The 22,410-nt window shown below is 30.5% G+C and overlaps 1 protein-coding gene and 1 long non-coding RNA gene across 2 annotated transcripts; both read left to right on the top strand.

Moving 5' to 3' along the window:
• The first annotated feature begins 3,982 nt into the window (after positions 1-3,982).
• LOC125593290 lies at positions 3,983-5,582 on the top strand. Its single transcript, XR_007329212.1, has 2 exons — positions 3,983-5,073; positions 5,141-5,582. It is a non-coding gene; the product is annotated as an uncharacterized LOC125593290 (long non-coding RNA).
• Positions 5,583-16,480: 10,898 nt separating this feature from the next.
• On the top strand, positions 16,481-17,675 carry BNACNNG49940D. The gene has a single exon (XM_013834290.2). It carries the CDS (start codon positions 16,481-16,483, stop codon positions 17,294-17,296), a length of 816 nt encoding a protein of 271 aa, XP_013689744.1. The 3' UTR covers positions 17,297-17,675.
• The last annotated feature ends 4,735 nt before the right edge of the window (positions 17,676-22,410 follow it).

Below are 22,410 nucleotides of genomic sequence, written 5' to 3'. Positions count from 1 at the left end.
TGCATAAAGATTTAACAATAAAAATGTTTTATAACACGATTTTACACAACAACATTTTTTGTAGTGTAAGCTTATATAAATATGATTGTATAAGTATATAATGTTAAGATGAGATGTTATGAAAACAATGATATGCATACATAAATATTTTAATGAGTTGTTATATTTGAACGGTTGCGATCTAATACTATACTAAACACTTATTATGTGTTATTTTCATAGTTTTGGCATCTAAATTTATAGATTTTTATGATTGAAACTTTATAGAAACACATGTCGTCGGTATTTTCCGACGAAATACCGACGACCTTTCCAATTTTCAATGAAACCCATTGTCGTCGCTATGTCGTCGGTATATTGCGACGGATTTCCGACGGACCATTAAAAAAAAAAAAAAAAAAACTAATCAGAATCTTCTGAATCTTCATCAAACTCCCCAACCTCGGCTTCCGGCTCTGAATGTACGACAGCATCATGTCCAAACACAGTCAAATTCTCAACGAGTTGAACATTTTCCAAATCTTCAACTGCCTGGGCGTTGCTGGTAGACTCTGGTTGCAATGGTTCATCATCATCAGAAGTTCCATCCACTCGTCCTCTTGGGTTGATTTGCGTTACAGTAACCCATGGATCGTCTCTGTACGTCACCCGATGGTAACTGATGTAGCACACCTATACATATCAATTATACAAGTATTAGTAAAATATATAACATTAATTAATTATATTGCTAAAAAATTATGAATAAATTGACATACCTGATCAGCTTGCGAACCAAGAATGAAGGGATCATAATATTGAAGTTTCCGCCGCGAATGAACTGATGTAACACCAAACGCATCAATCTTCACTCCTCTATCTGGGGTGGTGTCATACCAATCACAATAGAATACTACACAACGCAATCCAACCATTCCAGGAAATTGGATTTCCAATATTTCTTTTATGTTACCGTAGTAGACATCGTCACCAGAAGAAGATGAAACACCAGCATCATATGTTGTCTTAGAATGACCGAGCAGGTCTTCGGTGTTTTGTATGCACTTCTGGTGGAAAATAATTTTCAGCGAAGATTGCAGTTTCTTCATTGATCACCTGTGCCACTATAGATCCTTCCACCCTGCTTTGATTTTTGACCATCTTCTTCAGATGATGCATATAACGCTCAAAAATATACATCCATATGTACTGCACAGGACCACCAAGTTCCAATTCTCTTGCGAGATGAATAGCAAGATGTTCCATTACTTCAAAGAATGATGGAGGAAATATATTCTCAAGGTTGCACATGCTGACTGGTGCGTTTGTCTTCAAATTATTAATACCCTCTTTAGTCACTACTCTGCTGCATAAGTCGCGGAAGAAAACACTAATCCCTACATCGATAAAAGACATAATTTTCGTAAGTATTAAGTTTTTATAAGCATAATTGTTAAATATAAAAATAAATTAAATTGTAAAAATATAATATACCTGCAATTGCTTCATGAACATTACGTGGCAATAATGCTGAAAAAGCAAACGGAAGGAGGCGCTGCATAATTACATGACAATCATGACTCTTCAAGCCAGTAAACTTTCCTTCGCTTATATCAACGCAGTTCCCCAAATTTGATGCATATCTGTCAGGAAATTTCACTTTATCTGTAATCCAATCAAAGAACTCTTCTTTTCTAGCACCATCTAGCCGATAAATGGGAAAAGGGGCCGTACCGTTCTCATCAACGTGAAGTTCAGAACGATCACAAATATCGACTAAATCCAACCTTGACTTCAAATTATCCTTCGTTTTACCTTGGATGTTAAGGACTGTGTTCATCAGATTATCGAATAAGTTCTTCTCAATATGCATGACATCTAAATTATGTCGCAATAGATGACTCTCCCAATATGGCAGATCCCAGAAAATACTCTTTTTGTGCCAGTTATGTAGCTCTCCAACCGCATTGACTAGAATATTTTCATGTCCACCTACATCTGGCGTTCTTTCTGCATCAAAATACCTAAACTGCTTCAACAAATCTTTCCCACTAACTTCCTCAGGTGGACCATCAAACACCTGCTTGTTCTTCGTAAACGAAGTCTTACTCCTGCGGTATGGATGATCAGGTGGTAGAAATCGTCTGTGACAGTCAAACCAACACGTTTTCCTTCCGTTCTTTAGTTGGAAAGCATCTGTGTCATCTTGACAATATGGACATGATAGCTTCCCATGTGTTTTCCATCCAGATAACATACCATATGCTGGAAAGTCACTTATTGTCCACATAAGTACTGCCCGCATCTGAAAGTTTTCTTTGCGCGAAACATCGTATGTCTCAAAACCATGCGCCCATAGTTGTTGCAACTCATATATTAGTGGTTGAAGAAACACATCTAGTGATCTTTTAGGATGATCTGGCCCGGGGACGAGAATTGAGAGAAACAAAAACTCTCGTCGCATGCACAAGCTCGGCCGTAAGTTGTACGGTGTCACAATAACTGGCCATAGAGAATACTGCCTTCCATGCTTTCCAAATGGGCTGAAACCATCAGTAGATAATCCAAGATAAACATTTCTTCTCTCTTCCGCAAATTCTGGATATGTTGACTGGAAATGTTTCCAAGCCTTTGCATCTGAAGGATGTCTAATCTCACCATTTGTGGAATGCTCTGCATGCCATCTCATTGCTTTTGCTGTGCGCTCACACTGATACAACCTCTTCAATCTTTCCGTCAAAGGCAAATACCACATTCTTTTAAATGGGATCGGAACTCTTCCCCTCGTCTCCTGATAACGAGGTTTCCCACAAAATTTGCATACATTCCGTGTCTCATCCGCTCTCCAGTAGATCATGCAGTTGTCAATACATACATCTATCACTTCATACGGTAGTTGAAGACCTGCAACAAGTTTCTGAACCTCGTAGTATGAACCCGGTGCAAGGTTATCCTCAGGTAGAATACCTTTGACAAAATCAGTAATCACATCCATACATTCCTCAGCCAAATTATAGTCTGTCTTAATACCCATTAATCTAGTTGCAGATGATAAGACTGAATGACCATCTCTACAATTTTGATACAAAGGTTGTTTTCCTGCATCCAACATGTCAAAAAATCTCCTAGACTCGGGGTTTGGTTCTTCCCCTCTATAATGATCATGTACCATCTGCTCAGTACCTACACCATAATCTATATCCGTTCTAGATTCTTCTAACCTAATATCAGGCTGAGGTTCACTAACAGGCTGAGGTTCGCTAGTACTACCATATTCATAACCAGTTTCCCCATGAAGGTACCAAACTTTATAATTACGTGAAAACCCTTTCATATACAAATGAGTCCAAACATCAAATTCTTTTATAACCTTATTATTATTGCAAGAAGAGCAGGGACATCTTAACATACCACTTTTTGCATCCGGTTGCTGTTGAACAAGCCTCATGAATTCTCCAATCCCTTGAACGTATTCTTCCGTAAGCAAATTGGTGTTCGGATCCAAATGAGGTTTATCCATCCACGAACGATAATAAACTTCTGAAGACATGATTTTCACGGAATTGTTATGACTAAAGAGAATGAAGAGAGAATGAAGTGTGAATGATTTGAATGAGGAGGGGTTGTATTTATAGGAAATTGCTTACGGACCTCCGACGACTTTCCGACGGAATTCCGACGGATGTAAAGCAGTCCGTCGGAATTCCGTCGGTATTGTCCAATCTCAAACGGCTATACAACGGTCATATATATTTGTCGGCAACGGTCACATGGTTAGTCGGAATTCCGACGACATTCCTGTAAATCGGAATGTCGTCGGAAATTCGTCGGTATTTTCCGACGGAATTCCGACGACTACAACAGTTACATTTTTTATCGGAATGTCGTTGAAAAGTCGTCGGAAAATTCCGACGAACCCTATTTCGTCGGAATTCCGTCGGAAATGGCCGACGGAATTCCGACGACTTAGTTTTTTTGGATTTGGTCGGAAATTTGTCAGTATTCCGTCACAAATATCCGACGACCTTGGTGTCCGTCGGAACCTCCGTCGGAATTCGGTGTGTTTTCTTGTAGTGTAATATCCCAATTTAGTTTATAAGAATGTTAATGTTACAAAACGAGACGACGATCGCAAGAAGAACACAAATACCTACTCTTGATCTGACGACATCAAACATTTGCACTTTACCTCCAGAGTAAGGACACTACCCAGGTGCTTGTTGTCTCCTTAACGATGTCTATTCATCATCTCATAAACACACCAGACACATCTAAATTGGATTTAGAAACTCTGGCCTATATACAGCAGCAGTTTCTTCAAATATATTTATGGTTTTCTTTTTATTTTACTACTATCAACGCGTCTTTGTTTTTCAATATGGAAGTTTTATAGTTATATTAGGACATGTGTTATTCTACCTTACTTACCAAATTAAAAGGGCGAAAGATCATGCGACGTGATCATTTATGTCTATGAAACGAAGTGCTTTGAATACTAGTGCTTGTATGAAGTTAATTGTTTGTAAAGAAAAGAATATAAGTTTTCTTAAAGTTAAGTTAACGGTTAGATATCTTATTATATAAATGTTTGCCTCATTCCTATGCTGCCACCTAGGATCCAGGTCAGAAAGCCGTTTTTTGAGGAGATGACACGTGTCCAGGGAAATGAAACTCTGAGTTTCATTAATTCTGAAATCAGATGGGCTTGGCAATCGGATGGGATTATTTCTACAAAACTTAAATTTTTTTATGGGCTGTGTATTCGAGAATGGTCCATTGTCGGCAAATCCAAATGTCATCATCGTCTCCTCGCATACCCTATCTTCCAGAGAGTCTTAGCAAACACCTCATTCAACTGATCAAATAAAGCTTCATGATTACGACAACAAACTTAAGTCTCCCACTAAAGGATGCAGTAAATTATCCAGCCCCACCGTCTTTGCGTTTCTCAGAATTATACTTATAAATACGGATGTCGACTTCCATGACTCTCACCACTGCAATCTGTTTACAGTAATGACCCGTTCTGGGAAGCGCAAAACGTAAAAAAAATGGAAAATGCTAATCAGCGCCGCCATGCTCACGAACGACAAGGTAGTTGTTTTAATTAAATAACGATCTTGAGAATATCGAGTCGACACCTTCACATTTGACTTTTCAGATGAAGTTTGGGCTGAGTTAGTGACGTAACCGTTGCCAACCAACACGCCACTGAGACATCGCTGACGATGTCTTCGTTGTTTCCGAACAGGGACGAGAGGAGAGAGAGGTATATCTGATGCCCGTCGCTGCCGAGAGGTGGGAACCAGTGGATCGCCGGCGGAGACGGAGTGGATTTTGCGGCTGTGTAGAGTTCGTTTAGAACTAGGCCGTTAAAGATTGAGAGGACAAAAGACGATAAGATTTGATTTTGTGTTAGGATATTTCAGAAAAAGCTCTTAAATAAAAACGTAAACAAATCAACTTATGAACCATTTAAAAAAAGATTGGGTCTTATATTGGGTAAGTTATGCGAGAGAGATAAAAAACCCATTTCCAGGTTTATGTCCACATATGTAATATACTTGATTATGCTTGGATTTAAACTTGATTTCTAAACGTTACATATTTGAAAATGTCATAAAAATAAATTTAGAATAAAAATATAATTTATATTTATATTTTGTAAAATTGAAAAAAAAACACTCTCTTTCATTGAGACCACATCATCAAGTAAAATACCATAATTATTAAAAAGTTTATAAGAAATTGCACCTCTTAATCTTATTAGTTCAACAAAACAGTATGAACAACACATCATCCATAAATATTTTAATAAACAAAATTGTATATTTTCAACTCAAAACCAAATGAAAAATATAAATTATAAATAATTATTTCAGTATAGTTCATAAAAATAATATAACTAATAAAATTAAATATACAAAAATATTTATATTTAAATATTTAATAGAATTTTTTTTAAACATAAATTCGATAATCATTAAAATTATCAACATATATGTCACAAAGTTATATTTAAAAAAAAAAATTCTGTCTACAAGGAAAGTAGAACAATATTAAGGACAAAGTAAAACACTTAAATTTAAATATTTTAATGATCAAAAAAGTATAAATTTTATAAATAGAATAATAAAGAAAATAAAGAAAATAGCAAAAGCAATTTGGAACTATTAGTGAAAGTTGATGTCACTTATAATTGATATTAAATAAAGTAATTTAAATATTTTCACTAAAAAGGTTTAATGGCAAAATGTATATACACTATATGTGTGTGATTTGTTGATAAAATGCGCCACTTACTACTTCAGACAGAAAACACCATGATATATCAAAATATCAAATGTTATTGTATCCAGAAAATAGAAAATATTTTATAGAAATCATGTATTGGATTAAAAAGGTCAATTATAGTTTCAGAAATGATACGAAAACAGAAAATATATATAGTTTCACAGTAAGAACGATAGACCAATAAAAAAAAAATTAGACTATTAAAACAAATAGATTAAAATATCTACACAACCATAATAAAATAGAACTTATCCCCATTCAATTTGTTTCAACAATTGTAATATGAAATTTAGCAACTGCAACAAAATAAAGATTCCAACAAACAAATTAAAAATAAAGTGATAAAAGATAATAAAGAAAAATAATTATCTAAATACAAATTTTTCTTCATCAGCAATTTCTTGGTCCTTTGAAAAAGACCAGAGGATGATGCGCTCTTCATATTTTGTTCAATATTCAGATCATGACATCCGGAGGGTGATGAAGCTTACTCAGGAGGATGAGATGGTTGTCAAGGAGCATGAGATAGAGAAGAAAAGCGAATCGGAGCCGGAGTTTGAAAAAAAACATAAGGAGAAGAAGCAGAAAGCTTTGAGGGATAAAAAGATGGATAATGCTTCATACAAAGAGAGATGAATGATTTGCTAAACAATAATTAGTTTTTAAAAAGTCTTAATTATTTTGGATGATATGGTTTATTTGATAATTTAAAAAATGTAAATCTTTAAATAGTAATGTGGTAAGTTAAAAGTTGAATTAAAAACGATAAGTTTACTTTTTGAATAATTTAAAACAATGGATTTCAAAGAAAATGTGCAAAATGTATTCAAAAACATGGAGAAAAACAATTACGTGTTGAATCTCAACTGTAGTTCCGAATAGTTTTATTTATTTATTATTATAATAGAGGCAAAACCAGTATTGAAAATGTAAAATAATTACATGATTAAATTGACAATTTTCTTATTAGTTAGATAAGCCTATAATTTTAAATAAGAATAAAAACAAATGGCGAATATATATTAAATCACTTTGAGTTGAGAATAAATTAAATAACATTTTAATTTTTCATTGTTTAGTTATGTTTTGCTTCACTCTAACTTCCTCCAATAAATTATTTGATATGAAGTGGTATGTAACTAAGTCAATATATAGAAGTGTACTCTTTCGTTAATTTATAAAATACTATTTTAAAACAATATTTTAAGATAGCATGAGAAAAATTCCTAACAAATAATTTTGCTACTAAACTGAGTTCAACAAAAGCTATAATAAGTTACAACACATAACCAGCAAAACACTAAAGTTTCATTAATATTTCATTCCAGATATAATTATGATCTGAAAAAAATATATTCGGAAACATCATTTTCCTGTTAAATTAGAAAATATTATTTTTAATGATATTATTAAACTATATATAGTGTTTTAAAATTGAGATTTAATTATTTTATCAATTATATTTTAAATGACTTAGCTTGGAGGTAGACTAATTTATTATCATGAAAGAAATAATTTGTATAAAAGTGTTTTAAAATTTAAATCTTCTTAAAATGAATTTAGTATTATTTATTTAAACTTTATATTTTATTAAATCAAATTGAAATAGAAATAATAATAGTATATATATATTATTACATTTTCTAAAATATTGTTTGCTAATTTTTTTTCTCTAAAAATAAAAAATAATGAAGGTTACTGTCATTTTAATTCAAACCAAAAATATTTATTGAAAATAACAATACGATCTAAAAATTCTTTTCATTATTTTTTGTCTATAATATCATTTTCTATAATGATTTTAAATGGTTTATAAATTAATATGAATCATATAAAATAGTATTATTATAACTTCCCGCGAGTAGGGCGGGCCGATCCTAGTATATATCTATATATATTAGTTCTGATACTAGCTAACCCCACGTTTTGTGATTTTAACAAACAAAGTGGGTCAATGTTTGGATTGACTTATATAGTTACGTTATAATTTTTTATTTAAGAAGTCCAAATGAAATTAGTTGCATTTTAAAGGGTCACTAGATTCTGACCCGTCTTTCAAAGGGAAGGTATATTTTTTGTTTTACATTTTTTTTAGAAATTTAATGTTCATATTTGTGTTTTTTTGTAATCATATTTATGTTTTTATTTGTAATCGTATTTGTGATTTTCTTTGTAATCCTATTTAGCAAAATAAAATATATTTTGTAAATTTTGATCCAATGTAAATAAAAATCATGTTACCTTTGAAAGCACGGGATTAATATTTTGACGATAACCTTTTTTATTTATCTAAAATTTTAATTTTATATATAATTAATATTTACCTGAACTATTTTAGTTGATATGTTAGATGGATTAAGATTTTAGACGAGAGTTTTGACCCGTAAAAAACATAATATTGTTTTAATTTAAATATTTGTATCAAAGTAGGATAATACATTTATATAAGTCATCTCACTTAGTTTAAGTTTTATGTTTAAAGTTACAAAATTTAAATAAGATAGTTCTTTTTTATTTGCTCTTCTTATTAGTAAAAACTTTGGTAAATCAAAATAACCACAGTTCTTATATTATTATATTGCAGTTCTAATAATAATTTATAAAAATTTAAACCCTCTGTAAAAAAAACATAATATGAAATCTCCCGAGTGTCTATAATATCTGATATACTTTGTTTTTAACTGTGTTGATATTGATATAACACGTGAATTACTGGTAGAAGTCAACCTATAATAATTTTTTGCTCTGATATATCTATTATCTATTCCTTTAATATAGGGGTAGTGGGTTAGTTTATAAAAAAAAAAATAGGGTTAGTGGGTACGGTTATATTATTTTCTTAAAACTAATATGTATGTCCACTAATATAAAGAGAATCTTAAATTAAAAAAAAATAGTTGGACAAAACATTTATCAATAGGTCATGATCCTGTTTTAATAGAATAGTTGTCTTTTCACCAATTAATTTAATAATTGTTTCGTTGCTCTGTAAATACAATTTGTTAAATGGTCATGTCTTTTCACCAATTAGTTTAATAACTGATTCGTTCCTCTATAAATACAATTTGACGCTATGTTTTAAATTCATCTTTCTTTTCATTAATCTACAAAAAAATAACTGGTGAATAAAAGATCTTCAACTAGTTAGACAAAATGGACATAGATCCATGTAATTTTCCACTCAAAATACATATATTCTTTGTTAAACCAAAATAGTCAGTTTTTTAAAAGTAAGAAGCGGAAAATCTTTTAGTTTTTAATAATAAGAAAGTATACAAATGATTCTTTTTTCTTTTTTTCACTTGAGTGTATATGTTTATATCAAATTCGTATATTACATTATTTTTGGAAATGAAATTTAGTTGTTATGATTATCTTTGTATTAAACATATATATTAAAATATGTGAATATTTATATTTATAAAATGAGTTTCTGTGCGATATCGCACGAATTTCTTACCTAGTAATCATAAAGGTAAACTAATAATTTATTTTATCTTAAAATAAAATTGTAATATATTAAATGAAATTTAAATGTATGTTATATAAAAATGCTACGAAGATTTTAAATCTACTATATTCAAACCATCACATGGATTTTACATATTTTTATATCACAAATATTCCTAACAAACGGATCTAAAGATTGCTAAGCATATTCCATATTTCAAAATCAAACTAACCTCACAACTATATATTAAATCATAGAATATCTTTTTTTTTTGTCACAAACAAACTTTCATTAAATTAAAAGTGGTTACACTCCATAGAGGAGACATTGTTCCAGAACTGGACAGCATGAAAATTTAGACAACCACATTGACGCTACTACATAGAAGATAATGCAACTTGCTAGAAATAGAGGAATTATACAGTAGTGTACCAATTCCTTTGAGATAAATAAGGAGGCAAAGTCGAAGGAATTTGAGAACACTATCAGAAAACTCGAACTGTGTCTGAAGCTGTAGACAAAACAGAAGCAGCCGCCACTTCTTCAACAAAAGAAATCCAGTCCTCGAGACTTCTATAAGTTGAGATTTGGAGGAAAGCAGATCTGAAATCAGCTAATTTAGACCCACGACTAGAGATGTTAAGATGGTAAAACCTAGCCCATTTAAACCCACCCCATTTAAGACCCACCACATTTAGAACCCATATCCATTTAGACCCATTTAAAAATATGTCTATTAAGGGTACCTATCTAGAACCCGCGAAATTTACATGTACCCATTTAAATTCATTTAGACTCATTTAAACTATTGTTGATTTAATTAGAATTTTTTTTAACTTTATGCTCTCTTAGCAGAAATTATATGAAACAAATGAAAAAATTAACTAATTTCTATTATATAAATGTAAATCAAATCTATATATATAAAGTAGACTTTTCTCTCTTTTTGTGACATGTAGAAGTGGAGTTTGTTGACATGTGTCCTCTTTTTTTGTCTTTTTATATTTTAGATCATTCTTCTTTTAGACTATTGCAATTTGGTTCATTATTTTCTAATTATGCACTATCTAATCCTTCTCACACTAACTATCATCATTTGAAGTTTGATAATCTATTTTATTGTTCAAAAAATTGCAAAACGAATAAAGAAATAAGTAAAAAATATAAATGTATTTTAATATTTAATTTATTCACTGCTAAAAATAACATAAACTTTCGCTATTTTATTATTTTTTGCTATTTTCTATTATTTCATTTATAACTATATATTTATCTTAATATTAACCAAACTAAAGCAAAACACATAATCTAAACATAAAACCTCCATAATCATAGAGAAAAAAATACCAAAGTAACACTAACTCAATAAAGGTCCAGAGCTCAAAGGCGATCAAGAACGAAAATTAACTTATCCCACTTTATCATTGAGTGTCTTGGCCAAAACAATCAAAAGTCAGAAAAATGTAGAAAGATAATCTTGAGATAAAGTAATCGCTCGAACACAAAGATGCGTGATCAAAGACCAATGCAAAGAACCAAGAAAGCGGGTTAGAGGAAAAATAATCAACAGAATGCTAAAATCACCACGAAGCAGGAAGAGACATACATAACGAACGATAAGGACAACCACCAGCTAAGAGGTAAGAATCACCTCACAAACTAAACAAGCACAAACAAGACGTCTATGCAAGTGAAGAACCACAAAACTCTGGATAGAAGGGACCAAAGCTCCAAGAGACTAATACCACACACTTACACTAAGGGAAGCAAGGGAAGAAGAGAACAACCTGAGTGAGGGAGAACGGAAGCCAACCCCCGAGAAACCAGAGCCCAGACTTGAGACCAGAAACAATCTTCCAAATCTACAGAGCATATTCGGAGGAGAACACTATCCAAATCTGGAGTGGCAAACATGGCGAAAAGGAGAGTCACAGAGACGCAAGCAGCCATGAAAGTTGCAACGAGATGGGAGAACATAGATGGAAGGGTAGACAAAATGAAATCATTCAATCGCGGAGCCGTCCTCGAGCTATAGAAGTCAGATCACTAAAAACCATATCTTGAAAACTAAGACGAGAAGGGATTATCGATGGTAAGCCAACGACGAGGAAAACAACTTCAAAGACGACTAAACTCTGACCCAACCCAAGGAGATGCAGTTCCTAACATGAGCCGAAATCTAAGGAAAAAGAGGAGAAAAAGGTGAGGAAAAACAAGAGGACATATGTGAGTCTTTTTCGGTGATGGCGAGAATCACAGCATAACGGAAAAGGTAAACGAAATGCATAGATGGTGACGGCTCAATGTAAAAATATAGGGAGAGAGCACAAAACATCTTTAAAAGGTAATGTTCAAATAATTAGAAAAAATATAAATTTTTACCCTGAAACTATTAGCTTTAAATTCAACAAATGCCTAAATATAAAATTATTGAAATTCAATATGCATTACATCACAAACTCACTCCACCACTAATAAGGTACTATTATACCCACACCAACACACTATTAAAAAAACAAACACATAATATGTTAGCATATCACCTATTACTACATAACATAATAAAAATACCAAATAATGTTCTTAGCAAATAAAGACGATCACATAATTAGCTAGCTATATCATCCGAAAAATAATAATTAACAACAGTAAAACAATATTCCGCGCGAAGCGCGGGCATGCCCCTAGTTATCCTAGTAAAATCAACTTTTTCCGCAAACCGTAAAACCGAGTTTTTCCTCCAAAACTGTAAAATCAAAATTTTCCGCAAAACGAAAAATCAAGTTTTCTGCCAAAAACACAAAACCGAGTTTTCCTGCCAAAAACACAAAAATCGAGCTTTCCCGCCAAAACCGTAAAATCGATTTTTTTCGCCAAAACCGTAAAATCGAGTTTTTCCGCCAAAATCACAAAATCGAGTTTTCCCGTCAAACCCGTAAAACCGGATTTTTCCGCCAAAACCGTAAAACCGAGTTTTCCCGCCAAAATCACAAAATCGAGTTTTTCCGCCAAAATCGAAAATCGAGTTTTTCCGCCAAAACCGAAAACCGAGTTTTCCCGCCAAAACCGTAAAATCGCGTCTTCCCGCCAAAATCCTAAAATCGAGTTTTCCCGCCAAAATCCTAAAATCGAGTTTTCCCGCCAAAATCCCAAAATCGAGTTTTCCCGCCAAAACTGTAAAATCGAGTTTTCCCGCCAAAACTGAAAAACAAGTTTTCTCACCAAAACCGTAAAACCGAGTCTTTCTGCCAAAATCACAAAATCGAGTTTTCCCGCCAAAACCGTAAAATCGAGTTTTCCAGCCAAAACCGTAAAACCAAATTTTCCCGCCAAAAACGTGAAAACGAGTTTTCCCGCCAAAACCATAAAATGAATTTTCCCGCCAAAACCGAAAATCGAGTTTTCCCGCCAAAACCGTAAAATGTGTGTTTCCGTATAAACCGTAAAATTGAATTTTTCATCAAAAACACACATTCACATTTTTCCACAAAAAAATAATTAATTAATTTTATTAAGTTAAATGGGTTAAAAGGGTATCCATTAATTTTAAGTAGAACCCATTTAATAAATGAGTCTAAGGATTACCTATTTAAAACCCGAATAGCTAAATGGGTCTAAATAGGCATTTGTTTTTTTTTCAAAACCCATTTAGGCATGTGCGTTTCAAACCCATTTTAACATCCCTACCCACGACCAATGAATGGTCCGTACACGCTCGAAAGGCTAACGCCAGTGCCATAAAGGCTGAGCTTAACACAACTCGTTCCATAAAGGAGGAGCAGAAGACCGGCTTGAACACCAGAGATGATTCACCTCTCGTGAAGAGGGAAGATGCGGGAGTGTCTCTCTCAACCGCAAGATCATCACTAACACCAACAATATTCACCGAAGAGATTATATCAAACAACAGTGAATCGGACAATGAGGCGTAGGTGGCGATAATATCAAAAGGCCTTAACTACCTGGGTATAGATTTAAACGTCAAAACTACTGCTACTGATGGCAGAAGGGGTAGGAGACCCCGTAAACTAAAAACACTCTTGATAGTGAAAATTGGGCTCATGCCCATAGTAGAGATGAGTACCAATTAGGGTTTTGCAAGGGGGAGATGAGTCACACTCGACGGAATGCTTCCCAGAATGCTCGCCTGAAATCACTGAAAATGCCCACCAGATGTAGAGAGAGTCGGAGAGGGATGAAACAAGTTTGCCGGTGAGCTCGGCTCTAATCATAGAATATCTAAGATCATCAATATTCCTCATCTTAAATATAGTTTTATGCAAACTGTAATTATTGCAAAACATTTTGCAAAATTTCTCACTAAATAATTAATATTCAAAAAGCTAAAGATTTTACAGCATGTTTCATTTTGGAATAGAAACTAAACACACAACTAATGAATCGTGAAATATTAAAGATCAACAATATCATCATCCTAAATATATTTTTTCAAAAATGTAAATACTTGCAGATTATTTCTCTTACAAATTTTTTATCTTAAAACTATATCTAATATATATTTTATTACATATTTTTGGTGATTTTTTTAAAAAAAGAAGAGATACCTTAAAATTTTAAGATAAAGTATTGTGTACTAGTCTAGGAGCGGAACTAGAAATTAATTAGTTTAACATGTGGCATAATTTATATATATATATATATATGTGTGTGTGTATTTATTAAAATATCAAATATAATTTATTTCATTAAATTATATTTTTAAATACATTAATCACTAAAAGATTACATTTATAAATTTCAGAAAATAGATCATATTAAAATAAATAAATAATTTTGATAATTTTTTTTTGTCAAACAAATAATTTTATAATTTTAATATTCAATTTTAAGTAATATTATAAAAATTATAAATAGAGCATAATATTTTTATTACAAAAAAAATTATTTATTCATTTTAGTTTATTTATTTATTTATTTTATTCTAAGTACTGAAAATATTAGTAAAATAACTGTTAGAGTAAAATTTAAATAAATTAGATTTTTATTTTGTAAAAAGTTACATTAGAGAAAGGAAAGAAAAGAAAACAATTGTGAAAGAAAGTAAAATAATTGTAGGTAGCAAAATGAAAGAAAAAGAGAAAGGTGATTAAAAGTGTAGAAACAAATTTTGAAAAAACGCTTGGTAGGTTCGAACTGAGAGAGGGTTTGGCACCACTTAATCGCTAGAACCATAAGAGATACACGATAATGTGTTTGTTCACGTGACTAGAGACTTATATTATGTAAGCATGTGGCACACGCCACACCCTCTCCACGCCTGGATCCGCCCATGTGTACTACAATATGTAAATAGAGAAATCAAACTCCTTACAATATAAAGTATTGTCTGATAAAATTTAACATATAAATTTTTTTCAAACAACCATATTTTACTGAAAAAGTTTATATGATATAAGAAATAATTCTATATGTATATTTAAATTATTTTACAGAATATGCCAAAAATAAACAGTTTAAAATAGTGATGTTTGATAACTTACAAACATCTGTTAAATAGCATATATTTTACCAAAACTGTTTATGCATATACTTCAAGAACTCGATATTACTGACTGTTATGGCGTCAATGACAGAGGTAAAACAAAGATACATGTCGATTCAAACTCATATTTGCGTGTTTACATCTCATCAGTTATGGTATCTTACTTACTCCAGGTCTAGAATATATCTCAAAGTGTCCGAATCTTCTAAGGTTGAAACTTGGCCTCTGCACAAATATCTCAGACAAAGGGATGTTTCATATCGGTTCCAAAGGTTCCAAGCTTCTAGAACTTGATCTAAAAATACCAAGTACTCGGCTTGTACCCACCACTACTAATAAGATCTATCCAATAGTTTTAGAAAATCTCTTACAAGCAGATGCAATCTACTCCTTAGGACTTTTATTTCCCTTAGTTGTTCATAATTATTACTCCCAAGTAGAAGTGTAGAATATATAAAGTAAAAGTTGTCTACTACCAAAAAAGCTAATAATCTCACAAGTTTAATTACCTATGTTTCTCTCATGGCAAAGAAGAAGCAAATCTAGTGTTGAATTTTCCATATGTAAAATGAAATTTCTTTGTATTTGCAATGACTAAATATCTCCTACAGTGAAAACCCTTTTACAAAAAAAAAATATCTCTTATAAAATTAGTGAAGAATAGCATCCTCCTCCTATAACACTGAAAGATGCTACTTTGACTAGCTAGCTTATTGGTTGTTATTTCATTTTAAAATATTTTTGGGCCAATAATTTTTAATACCATTACACAGAAAATACCAAGTTATATAAATTTTTTTTGGTAAAATATATATAATTATATTGGTACATGGAGTAGTTAATTTTGACCGATGCCATTTAAGAAAAAGATGACTAGAGAAACAAAGATAACTTCTAAATGGACTGAAAGTGGTATAAAATATATATTACGTAAGCACACATGAAGTCACCTATTCCACAATGAATGTAAATACAGAGTTATAAAAAATATTTCCATTACATCACAGGAAGACAAAATGAGTAAAATCAACACAATGAAAGAAATAATTAACCATATCTTCTTGGATATGAGTTGAAAGTATAGCTCTGGTTTTAATTAATTTTACACAATGGAGATTTTATAGCATAAGCGATAAGGTTGTCTTCTCAATAAATAGCGTCCTCACTTCTCCGAATCTAGCAAACAGAGATAAAAGATCACTTCTCAGTCTAAAACAAACTAAAGAAAATATTTTGTTATGGAGAACCAAGTTATGTCTTCTGGAAGCTCTTCCGTGGCCCAACCCGAAAAATGCAATGACATTAACGTGGCTGTGGAGGAGTCCAGGGAGAAGGCAACGGAGAACAACAATTCGGGACTAGGGTCTGATCCTCAGGAAGTTATGTCTGAAAGGAGGAGTGAGAACCCTAGTCGCGGATATAGTGCTGTCCCAACAGAAAACGGCATCATGCAGCGTTACACATCAGAAACTAATAAGATATTCACTTGTCGCTTTTGCAATAAACGGTTCTCAGCCTCTCAAAGCCTAGGTGGTCACATGAACGCGCACAAGAGGGAGCTACAATGGGAAAGGAAGCGGAAGGAGATGGAACAGATGGAACAAGAGTTCCATTTTCAGTGGATGTTAAGTCAATATTCACAAGGTGATTTATCAAATGATAATAATCTTGGGATCACTTCTGAACCTTTCAAACGCATATGTACCGGCCTTTACCCATCTTTCAATAGCGGACTCATGGACATGAATATGACCGTAGTTCCTCGCATGGCTCCTACTGGCTTCTTCTCAGGGAACACTTTCACTAACGGTTTCTTTTCAGGGGGACTTGAGCCAATGCCCTCCTACAACAACTATCCCCCGATGCTCCCTAGAAACGTTCCTCCTTTTCCTCCACATAGGACTACCAATCTTCCTAGCTATTGGTATCCGCAAGAGAATGTATTGAACGAGGAGGATGTCATCTTAAAGCTAGGAAATGACAATATTGTGGAGATTGATGATGACGATGCTGTTGATCAGCCAGAAGAAGGGACTTCTAAGAGCTGGGGCGCTGATCTATCCCTTTAAGTATTGTTTAGTTTTCATTTTGAGGTATCATATCTATTAGAGACCTATCTATCATTTGTATCTATGGATGTTGTTTTTCTCTTTTTAAATTTTATGGTATTCAATTTTAAATATTCCTTTGGATGTAACATCTCTTCTTCGTTGAATTGCTTTTTTTTTTTAAATCAATTTATGATTCCTATTTTCTGCCATCTATATATCAGGAGTCTTTTTATCATTTCGGCAGTTGTCAAAATCATTGGTTGAATTTAGTCAGGGAAGTAATTTCTACCAATGTTATGTCTCTTGATTCCAAACCTTTCGATCAGAACTATAAATCCACATACTTAAATTTCTTAATTAAGTTAGTCGAGTTGATATTTTTATGTTGATTTAAAGAGAGTGCGTAAAGAAAATTGAGTTTCATGATACATCTAATCTATTAAAACATAGTCCTCTTTTATCGACTGTTTTTGGGACTATCAAAAAGGTTATAACGTTTTAACTAAAATTGATCCAACTAATTATTATCTTTAATGTAACTATTTAGGTTTAATTAAAATTAGATCTTGACCCGCGCAACCGCGCGGATTTTTGTTTTCATTTAATTATTTTTATGTAAACGTTTTGTTTTCAATTCTAAATTTGTATATATTATAATATATATGTGTCTATCAATTTTTAAAACATAATAAGTATACAGTATATTTTTTCATTGAATAGATTGTTTCAAACTTTCACATGTATTTGTATCTTCTTCTATATATATATTTTCGGATTATTATTTTATTATTAAAATCGTAACTATATATATATAAAGATTAGTAAAATATTATTTTATTGTCATATTCAAAGATATTGTAACATTTCAAAAATTTAGAAAGTTTTTAAAAAATTAAACTTTTCGCTTCATAGATTTATATTATCGAGTAAATAATTAAACATTTAGCTTTTGTTTAATTTTTAAAATAAACTATATAGTTAATTTTTTTTCATTGGTTTAAGGTAGTAAAGATTAATCATTGTTAGATAATATGATTTTTGTTATTTAAAAAAAATCTTTATAATTTTAAAAGTTAACATCGACAAATATTTAAATAATTAACTTATGGAAGTATAGTATTACAACATTAAATTATATCTATTTAATTTATACTATCTATAAATTCAATGAATCATCTATTATTTAAATCCAATTATTGATAGCACAATAAAAATTTCTGGTAGACCCAAAATTTAAATAATAAAATTAGAGATTAAATGTAACATGACTTTTTAGGAATATGTACATTAGGTCCATTTTTAAAAAAACAAATCACACATGAATCAATGTTATGAATTCTGTTTTAATATATAAAATCTATTACTTACAATTTTGATTTAAAATAAACACTAACATATTATAACCATAATCCGTACAATCTATTACCTATTCTGAAAAATGAGTATAACAATAAATATATGCAAAGATCGTGTGCATATATACTATAGAGTTATTCTTGGGTTCACCAACCAATAGAAAATGACTTTTTCTTGGGTTCACCCCCTAGGGTGAACCTTTAGGTTCACCAACCAATAGAAAGTTGTCATTTTAGATCTAGTATCTTTTAATTAAGGAAACAAAATAACTTGCCAAATTATATTATGCTTTTAAAATACTAGAAAATTGTCATTTTAAATATACTAGAAAATTAAAAGATACTAGAAAATTGAAAGATACTAGAAAATTGTCATTTTAATTAAAAGATACTAGAAAATTGTCATTTTAAATAGAAAATTGTCATTTAGGTTCACCAACCAATAGAAAATTGTCATTTTAAATCTAGTATCTTTTAATTAAGGAAACCAAATAACTTGCAAATTATATTATTTTTTCAAAATAAAATTTAAAAACAAATAAAAATAATATATAAAAAACGAATTCAAAAAAAAAAATGTTGTCAACAAAACACTAAACCCTAAGCTTTAATACTAAACCCTAAACTCAAATCCTAAACCCTAAATCTTTGGGTAAACCCTAAATCCTTGGGTAAACCCCTAAACCCTTGGAAAAACACTAAACATGTTGTCAACAAAACACTAAACCCTAAACTCTAATCCTAAACCCTAAACCCTTGGGAAAACCTTAAACCCTTGGGTAAACCCTAAACCCTTGGGTAAACCCTAAACCCTTAGGTAAACCCTAAACCCTTGGAAAAACACTAAACATTTGGATAAATTCTAAATTATAAATCTTAAACACTAAACTCTAAATCTTAAAAATAAATATTTTTTTTAAATAATATTTTTTTAGAACTATTGTTATTTTTATTTATTTAATTTTTTATTTTTTATTTTAAAAGCATAATATAATTTGGCAAGTTATTTTGTTTCCTTAATTAAAAGATACTAGATCTAAAATGACAACTTTCTATTGGTTGGTGAACCTAAAGGTTCACCCTAGGGGGTGAACCCAAGAAAAAGTCTATACTATATCAAACCAAACCAATTAATTTCAGAAGTCTGGAGTCTAAAACTAACACGCCACTTTCATTTTCAAATAGTGGTTTTACATTTTAAATAACCTTATGATATCCCAACACATGTTGATTTCATGTAATATATTTAAGTTATATGTATCATCCCAATTTATAGAACGCATTTATCATATGTCAGAACTTATGAAAAATCAATATAAATATACATGAGTATAAAACGGGTTACTATTTAATATTTGAATGTACTATCACAATAGAATATTATTTTTTTGGTTTCATAAATTTATAATTAATTTCGGAGATAATCATTTAGTAAGATTCTGATATAATCATAAAGGCAAATTAATAATCTATTTTAGTTTAAATAATTAATTATAAGTTATTAAATGAAATTTAAATGTATGTTCAATACAAATGTTATGAAGATTTTAAATCTACTATGTTCAAACCATCTCATGGATTTTACATATTTTTTTATATCACAGATATTCCTAATAAACCGATCTAAAGATTGCTAGGCATATTTCATTTTTCAAAATCAAACTAACCACACAAGTATATATTAAATCATAGAATATTTAAGATCATCATTATTCCTTATCTTAGATATGTTTTTATGCAAACTGTAATTATTCCAAATCATTTTACGAAAATTCTTTACACTAAATAATTAATACTCAAAAATCTAAAAGTTGCAGCATATTTCATTTTGGAATATTATCTAAAATTGACCCAACTAATTATTATCTTTAATGTAACTATTTAGGTTTAATTAAAATTTATTACTTACATTTTTGATTTAAAATAAACACTAACATATTATAACCATAATCCGTACAATCTATTACCTATTCTGAAAATGAGTAAAAATACATATATGCAAAGATCGTGTGCATATAGATTTAACTATATGTATATACTATATCAATCCAAACCAATTAATTTCAGAAGACTAGAGTCTAAACCTAACATGAATCAACTCTTTCTTTTTCAAATAGTGGTTTTACATTTTAAATAACCTTATGCTATCTCGACACATGTTGATTTCATATAGCATATTTAAATTTTATGTATCATCCGAATTTTGTAAAATGTATTTACCATAGGTTAGAACTTATGAAAAATCAATATAAATATACATGACTGTAAAACGGGTTACTATTTAATATTTGAATGTATTATCACAATAGAATATTAATTTTTGGTTTTGATAAATTTATAATTGATTTCTGAGATAATCATTTAGTAAGATTATGATATAATCATAAAGGTAAACTAATATTCGATTTTATTATAAATAATTAATGCTAATATATTAAATGATATTTAAATGTATGTTCAATAAAAATGTTATGAAGATTTTAAATCTACTATATTCAAACCATCACATGGATTTTACATATTTTTATATCATAGATATTCCTAACAAACAAATCTAAAGATTGCTAAGCATATTCCATTTTTCGAAATCAAACTAACCACACAACTGTATATTAAATCATAGAATATTTAAGATCATCAATATTCCTTATCTTAAATATAATTTAATGCAAACTGTAATTATTGCAAAACATTTTGCGAAATTTCTTTACACTAAATAATTAATGCTCAAAAAACAAAAGCTTTTGCAAAATATTCCATTTTGGAATAGAAACTAAACACACAACTAATGAATCGTGAAATATTAAAGATCAACAATATCCTCATCCTAAATATATATTTTCAAAAATGTAAATACTTGCAGAATATTTCTCTTACAAAATTTTATCTTAAAACTATATCCAACATATATTTTATTACATATTTTTGGTGATTTTCTTTAAAAAGGAAGAGATACCTTAAAATCTTAAGATAAAGTATTGTGTACTACAATATGTATTGTCTAATATAGAAATCAAACTATTTACAAAATAAAGTATTGTTTAATAAAAAATTTAATATATAAATTTTTTTTCAAATAACCATATTTTACAGAAAAAAAATTGTATATGATATATAAAATAATTATAAATGTACATTTAAATTATTTTACACAATATGCCAAAAATAAACAGTTTAAAATAATGCAGTTTGATAACTTTTAAACATCTGTTAAATAGCATATATTTTACCAAAACTGTTTATACATATATTGATAGAGTGATATAAAATTTAATAGGTTGAAATAAATCTTATAAATTTACAACTATATGTATCAACGTCCAGACAGTCCATTTAATCTATGTTAAAATCAATCTGAGATAAAATCATCAACGTCCAAACAGTCCATTTTTATATTTCTAATTTATTACTTGGACCCTAAGAACAGATCATTTAATCATAGTTTTTTTTGGGTTGGTCAAATTTGGATATTATTTTATTGGGTTTGAACCATTAATATCAATTTTGATAATGTTTGGAAAAAAAATCTATCTTGATAAGCCCATTACGATGTGGACAACCTAATTGACATCCATATATATAAAACAAGTATCTTCTTTATGAAATGCATTAATTGAATTATATTCACCATTCCGTGTAAATGGCTTAGAATGTTAAATTTGATATGATGGAGCCCAGTGCCGGCCCTTGGCATGTGCACAAGGTGCTTATGCACAGGGTCTCAAAATAAATTAGAAATTTTTAGCAAGAAGTTAGGGTCTTCTTCTTACAGATTTA

The sequence above is a fragment of the Brassica napus genome, chromosome C9, assembly GCF_020379485.1.
Source record: "Brassica napus cultivar Da-Ae chromosome C9, Da-Ae, whole genome shotgun sequence".
Taxonomy (NCBI): domain Eukaryota; kingdom Viridiplantae; phylum Streptophyta; class Magnoliopsida; order Brassicales; family Brassicaceae; genus Brassica; species Brassica napus.
The sequence above is the reverse complement of the archived record's forward strand: the minus strand, read 5'-3'. Positions and strand labels throughout refer to the sequence as shown.